This window comes from Austrofundulus limnaeus, unplaced genomic scaffold, assembly GCF_001266775.1.
Source record: "Austrofundulus limnaeus strain Quisiro unplaced genomic scaffold, Austrofundulus_limnaeus-1.0 Scaffold4, whole genome shotgun sequence".
Classification (NCBI taxonomy): Eukaryota; Metazoa; Chordata; class Actinopteri; order Cyprinodontiformes; family Rivulidae; genus Austrofundulus; species Austrofundulus limnaeus.
The window spans coordinates 1,320,505-1,327,527 of record NW_013952406.1 but is presented as its reverse complement, the minus strand read 5'-3'; the positions used below and the strand labels follow the sequence as shown (position 1 = coordinate 1,327,527).

The following is a 7,023-nucleotide window of genomic DNA, read 5'->3' as shown; positions in this document are numbered from 1 at the left end:
AAATTAATGTTATGGCATAACAAAATCAAAATGGTTAAAACGCCCTAAAGAAATATGCAGTGAATGATAACCACATGTAGGATTTTGTTTTGTATTATTTTGGGTTGGCTGCAGTGATGTATTTTTCCAACAGGGGTAGACAAATCTMTGCTCAACACCACCATAGAAGAAGAAGAGCGGTCGGGTTTGCTCACGCGCATGGCGCTACGTGAATGAATCGTAGTCTACTTGCTTGTTAAACCATTCTTTTATATCGTTTGGAGTTTATATTTATTCGTCACTTTTTTATCAAGTTAAAGGTATGTATTTTAGTAATGAATATGTATAGCTTTGCGCTAAAATGTGTTAGCTTAGTGCTAATAACAACAACGTAACTCTGACGTTTGCTTTCACTCCGTTCATTTGCTTGTTAGCATGCTAGCACGCTAGTTTGTTGTTAAAATATTATTAACACAAAAAAAGCTTTTTAAAATTAGTGTTAGACGTTTTGGTTTGATCCGTTTTCATTCTAGTGTATGTAAGGCAGGCATGCACGACCTAAAACACACGGTTAATTGTGAATACTTAGCCTGTGCGACACTCGATGTTAGCATTAGCCTATGTGCTAACTTTACAAATACAAACTGCTGTCGCTTGGAAAGGGTTGTATGACTTAACTCGTACTACAAATGTACGTTTGGTGACTGCAGGTGCACACAGTAGTAGTTAAATGTCAGTGAATGATGTAATTAGCGAACAGTCATCGCATTTTAATTTCTTATAGGTTTAATTTATATGTTTTAGTAAAACATGACAACTAAATATTGAATAACTTAAAAAACATGTTCAGTTCTTTAGGATGGAGGCTGATTTGTACGATGAGTTTGGGAACTACATCGGTCCAGAGCTGGATTCTGATGATGATGATGATGAGCTGGACGCAGAGGACAGAGATGTGGATGAGGTAAGTTTTAAACGTGCTGTCACAGCCTTATAGCAGCTGTTTCTTTCTTCATGCCTGGTTTTTGCTTTGGACAGGGTGATGAAGATGACGACGATGAGCCTGCAGATGCTGATGAAGATGTCCCTGGCATGGAGGTGGTCCTGCATGAGGACAAGAAATACTATCCCACAGCAGAGGAGGTTTACGGGCCAGAGGTGGAAACAATAGTTCAGGAAGAAGACACACAACCTCTCACAGGTCAGGCACAATAAAATCCTGATTTGCATATTTACAATGTGAAGTTGTATTTTTACTTGAAGTATTATTATTATTATTATTATTATTATTTTAAATAAACAAATTTCTGTTATGGTACTGTATAGAGTGATTGTCTATAAAATGTCATTTTAGGGGGGAAAAATCTTATTATTGTGACTTGAAAACCGGTACTACAGTTTTGCACATTTATACTTAAGGTAGATGTGAATGCCAAAGCCAGTTCAGAGATAAATTCACCTTAAAATCAGTGTAGACGAACAGAATAGACTGTTTAGAAAAGCGTTAACAGTTTTAGTGTCTTTAATCACAACTGACCATTTGTGTTATTTTTTGTATATATGATGCAGAGCCCATCATAAAGCCTGTGAGGCACAAACAGTTCACTTTGATGGAACAAGAGCTACCGGCCACTGTTTACGACATGGAGTAAGTACGCTTTCATGGTGTRAAACTCTGAAGAAACATTGCTGAAAAGATCCTAATCATGACTCCAGTTAACTGGTTTGTGTTTTAAGGTTGTGACACTTGTTTTTTTTTTTCTCTCTTGTTTCGTAGATTTCTTGCAGATCTGATGGACAGTCCTGAGCTGATCCGTAATGTCACCCTCTGTGGTCACCTTCATCACGGCAAGGTTAGCATCAGTGCTGCTTCTGATTCTAACTCGTTACTTCAGCACTAGTTAAGTCATGTCCTGAGGGTATGCTTCTAACATGACTGCACTGTAGATGCATTTACAGCTCACTAGAATTGAATAAATGTTTTGTTTTATTTATTGTTTATTTGTACAGGTACAAGTGTCACATATTAACAATACAGCACACTAAACATTTATAGCTAAGGCTCATTTGCAATGCCAGTAGATGTGAGCAACATGAAAATAAAACTGTTTAAACGAAATAAAACATTACAATATTAAGACAATTTAGACAACAAACATCATTAAAAAGGTGGCAGTTATTTGTGATTACAAAACTGTTTCTCCTTCAGAAAATGCTGTAGGCAGGAATTTCACGTTAATTCTGTACATAGTAGAAAAAGCTGTTTGATCCACATAAGTTTTTTTTAGAAAAGGAACCCTAAAGTTCCCACTGTCTGCTCCTCGAGTTAATTCTGTGCATCAAACAGGAACCAAAAGATCACTGAAAACCTGAGTCTGTTCGTTTTGGCATTTAAAAACAAGAGAATTTGACAAAGTTTTTAAAATTCATCAAGTTACGTTTCATGACTGTGATCTGATGTGTTTTCTGTCCAAGATCTTAGCTGCTCTGTTAGAATTCATTCTTAGAGGCTCGATGGTTGTAGAGGCTACACAGTAACTGAAATGAGAAATCATTTAGTGCATAAAACTGTTGGCAACATAAAATGTTAAACAATTGTTAATCTGAACGTTTACCATTCTCTGCTTACTGTTTTTATTCAGACCTGTTTTGTGGATTGCCTGATTGAGCAGACGCACCCAGAAATCAGAAAAAGGGATGATGCTGATGTGAGTGTCGTCGACACTGATTTAATATGTTTACATTTATGTTTAAAACGACGATGACCAACTCAGTTTTGAACCTTTTCAGCTCCGGTACACAGACATCCTTTTCACAGAGCAGGAGGTAAGTGGTTTGATTAATAACGTTTGATGTACGTGAAAAGTCTTTGTTCTATTTCGTTATCTCTGGTGTGTTTTTATAGAGAGGGGTCGGCATCAAAAGCACTCCTGTCACCATGGTCCTGCCTGACTCCAGAGGAAAATCTTACCTGTTTAACATCATGGATACTCCAGGTGTGTGGTTTTGCAGCAGCRCTTCTCGTTATGACATCATCAGATGGGTCACTTTGATGAAGACAGTTTGATGGTTTAGAAGTTGCGACTCATTTTGATTCCTGTGCAAATAATGACAGAAAAGTGARGTCACTTCTTTTGTCCTCAAAGGCCACGTGAACTTCTCCGATGAAGTCACATCCAGCATGAGGATCTCTGACGGTGTTGTGCTTTTCATCGACGCAGCAGAAGGAGTGAGTTTCCTTCTTCGTGTTCTCCTGTAGATCTCCTAACATTCTCCATRCCTTTACTTGACATTTTCCCGTCTCTGCTCAGGTGATGCTGAACACCGAGCGGCTGATCAAACACGCCGTTCAGGAGCGCATGGCCATCACCATCTGCATCAACAAGGTGGACCGGCTCATCGTGGAGCTCAAACTGCCTCCCACTGACGCTTATTACAAACTGCGCCACATCGTGGATGAAGTCAATGGTTTGCTCAGGTAATACTATGAATCTGGCTTGTTTCAGTGTTTGAAGAACCTGACGTGTTCTATGTAGGAACGCACAAATATTTCATTTTAAAAGAAAAAAACAGTTAATTAGCATCTAGCTTAAACATCATTGCTGACTATTGAGGTTTTTTTACATAAATTTTCCATAAAATTAAAAAGGTTAAAAGTATTACAAAAATCTGTTACCTTTTTAATTTGTTTATTTTGCTGCATTTAATCATGAATACAACATACAGAACCCTATGTAATAAAAATAGTGATAATAAAACAATATCAAAAACAAAAATAAGACATTATGCCTCCTGTTTAAAGGCACAGTGTGTAGGATTTTGTCAAGTCTTTTAGCCGAAATTGAGATAATCACTAATGACAATAATAAAAAACATGTCTAATCATTGCAGACAAAGACCTTGTTTTATTATTTTTACCTTGTAAAAAGCTGTTTATATCTCCATGGTCGCGTGTCGCCACACAGGCAGCCGCCATCTTGTCTATGAAGGCTCATGAAGGACAAACTGCGGTGGCGGCGTCAAAAACAGTTTTAGTTTTAATACTATAAATGTAATATTTGTTGGGGGAGGGAATGATTCAACCACTCAACCACTAGATATCGCTGAAAACAACAAATCCTACACACTGTGTCTTTAACCCAAATATTATTTTAACATCTCAGACTGGCCACATTTTTAAATCAGTTTCATTTTCATAGTTTTATCTTCAACTGCTTGTAGGTTTAACTCTCTTGGATGTCCATAGAAATGGTTTTTACCAGTTTGTAGCCAAAATTCTGACATTTCTGTAGATACTAAACAGGTTTATGTTTAATTAAATTATCTTGTAGGAACTGAACCAATGGGCAGGCCAAACTTATGTCACTCGCGGGCTTTTTGTCAAAGTCCTCGTTGTCTCCGTTCAGCTCAAGAACACCTGAAAAACGTTTGTCTTAGAAGTTTCACAACGAAATGCAAGTTTTAGCTGTTTTGACACGACAAAGCCACCCACTTCTGCTGGCAGAAGCAACCTTTCAAAATAAAAGCCAMCATAGAAGACTGATTAGTGCAGTGACTTCTGGTTTAGTGGTTGAATCTTAAGATAACTCGTTGATTTAATTTGCSTCCTTCATCTCAGGACCTGCAGTGACTAACGCACACGTACATTGAGATGACGATGCTGAAACGACAAATCGTGCTGCTCTAGTAACACAAACCGCAGCAGATTGCAATGTAACAGTATTAGAAATTAGAACAGAATAGAAACGGCCTTTATAGTCCTGCAGAGGGGAAGTTCAGCAGCAGATACATCAATCCACAAAACAGTATAGTGCTATGTGACATTATCAACAGTAGCAACAATAAAAGAATTAAAATAATAATAATAAAAATTAAAAAATAAAATAAAATTACTGTACAAGGCTATAAAAATAAAATAAAATTACTGTACAAGGCTATAAAAATAAAATAAAATTACTGTACAAGGCTATAAAAATAAAATAAAATAAGATACTGTGCAGAAAAAAAGAATTACAAAGAAAACAGTCATGACAGACTCTTGATCCGAGGGGGTGTGCAACTGAGTCAATTAAGTCATTTCTGGCAGTGTGCATAATGTACATGTGTAATAAATATTGTACRGGGCATGATATCCACAGTGCAGTGTTCCAGTACTGGAAAATAGATGTAAAATGACCACAGAACATTATTTATGTAATGACTGATAAACAGCATTGGTTACTGTGCAAACAAGCATGGYTACTTATCCAGGTCGTTGGGAGCAGTGCTGATTGTAGAGTCTAACAGCTGCTGGGAGGAAGGATCTTCAATAACGCTCCAGCAGTCTGTCACTGAAGGAGCTCTGCAGATCAGCCACAGATCCATGCACTGGGTGGGAGATGTTCTCTGTCACTGATGTTATTTTAGCCAGAGTTCTTCTGTCTCCCACTACCTGCACTGGGTCGAGGGGGCATCCCAGCACAGAGCTGACCTTCCTGATGAGCTRATCCAAACTATACCTCAGAGCGTGCTTCTTTTCCCTTTCAGCACATATTCCACAGACGAGAACCTGGTGGTGTCTCCTCTCCTTGGAAATGTCTGCTTTGCCAGCTCTCAGTACAGCATCTGTTTCACCCTGGGATCATTCGCTAAGATCTACTCTGACACCTACGGTGAGGCGACCCGTGCGTCCTAACAGCTGTGTGGTTTTCAGGGTACTTAACTCCTGTCTCCTGTTTGTCTGCAGGTGATATTAACTATAACGAGTTTGCAAAGCGGCTCTGGGGAGACATCTACTTTAACCCAAAAACGTGAGTAGCCCGTCTTTTTCAGCAACGTGAAGCAGTTCTCTTTACCTACTATCTATTTTTTTTTTTTTGCTCTTTAGTCGTAAATTCACAAAAAAYGCCCCCAGCAGCAACTCTCAGCGCAGCTTTGTGGAGTTTGTTCTGGAGCCTCTGTACAAGATCCTCTCACAGGTGAAACACGTCCCACTTTTTTAAAAACTTTTTCTTTCAGAACAAATTGAATTTTGTGGTTCTTCCCCGCACTCTGSGGAGGCCAAACCTGCTTAGTGTGTAATCCCTCCCCTAAATCCTGTTTGTGTCCAGGTGGTCGGGGACGTGGACACGTCTCTCCCCAGAGTCCTGGATGAGCTCGGGATCCACCTGACAAAAGAAGAACTGAAACTGAACATCAGGCCTCTGCTTCGGCTCGTCTGTAACCGCTTCTTTGGAGAGTTCACTGGTGTGGTTTGATTTTAAATTTGGTCTCCGTTTAAATAATGTGTTTATATTGAAGGTGTAGCAACAGTTTGCAAGAATATTTATTTGTGACAAAATGTTTTTAGCAGGTGGATTTTCCTCTCGGGGTCAGGGAGGCAGGGTTTGTGCAGGGTCTTAAAACATTTTAAAAATCTTAAATGTTAGGTCTTAAAAAGTCTTAAACGCACAGATTTTTATCCAAGGTCCTAAATTTATTTTGTCAAGTCTTATTTTTTTTTACTTTTGATCATTCCTGAGAAGCGTTGCTGCATAAATAAACAGAGTAAAGCTCAGTAATCAGAGGTTGATGRGATCTGTCTTCATGAGGTGCTACGTTTGCTACCAGTCTTTGTACATGTTAAACTATAAATCCTGTGATAACTGCAGGCAAAATATGACACAGTTTACTTGCATGTTTTCAACCTCTTTGCTGCTACAACCCTCCACATACAGCAGCTTGTTCACCTGCCCAAAAACAAAGAAGTTCAGTCACGTCCACTGCTTGTTGTTTAAACACAGAAAAGTGTGTTTTCAATGAGATTTGGCTTGAAATCAGTGATTATGACATTCAGTAGGAAGCGGTCCACAGCAGTCATAGATAGGACCGTTTCATTAAAATAATTTAGTGTTCTTGTATTAAAATTAGGGTTGGGCAATAAATCGATTTAATCTATTAATTCGAATTTGCCATTTATAAGATTTAATTTTGGGAAAATCAAAAAAATTTTCCCACCAGTGCTCTCTTTGGGGCTTCTGTAGTTCAGAGGTCACTCCACCTGTCCCTCAAGACGCTTGGTACATG

The 7,023-nt window shown here is 38.5% G+C and overlaps 1 protein-coding gene across 1 annotated transcript in view; it reads left to right on the top strand.

Moving 5' to 3' along the window:
- Nucleotides 1-160: 160 nt before the first annotated feature.
- Nucleotides 161-7,023, top strand: part of eftud2 (elongation factor Tu GTP binding domain containing 2) — a 16,989-nt gene continuing 10,126 nt past the window's right edge. Inside the window, exons 1-14 of the mRNA XM_014022648.1 lie at nucleotides 161-299; nucleotides 830-943; nucleotides 1,018-1,180; nucleotides 1,549-1,627; nucleotides 1,757-1,832; nucleotides 2,622-2,687; nucleotides 2,770-2,805; nucleotides 2,885-2,975; nucleotides 3,126-3,208; nucleotides 3,291-3,457; nucleotides 5,506-5,630; nucleotides 5,705-5,768; nucleotides 5,846-5,936; nucleotides 6,069-6,204. Of these exons, the coding sequence (XP_013878102.1) occupies nucleotides 839-943; nucleotides 1,018-1,180; nucleotides 1,549-1,627; nucleotides 1,757-1,832; nucleotides 2,622-2,687; nucleotides 2,770-2,805; nucleotides 2,885-2,975; nucleotides 3,126-3,208; nucleotides 3,291-3,457; nucleotides 5,506-5,630; nucleotides 5,705-5,768; nucleotides 5,846-5,936; nucleotides 6,069-6,204 (1,282 nt within the window). The 5' untranslated portion in view covers nucleotides 161-299; nucleotides 830-838. The remainder of the gene's footprint in view (nucleotides 300-829; nucleotides 944-1,017; nucleotides 1,181-1,548; nucleotides 1,628-1,756; nucleotides 1,833-2,621; nucleotides 2,688-2,769; nucleotides 2,806-2,884; nucleotides 2,976-3,125; nucleotides 3,209-3,290; nucleotides 3,458-5,505; nucleotides 5,631-5,704; nucleotides 5,769-5,845; nucleotides 5,937-6,068; nucleotides 6,205-7,023) is intronic.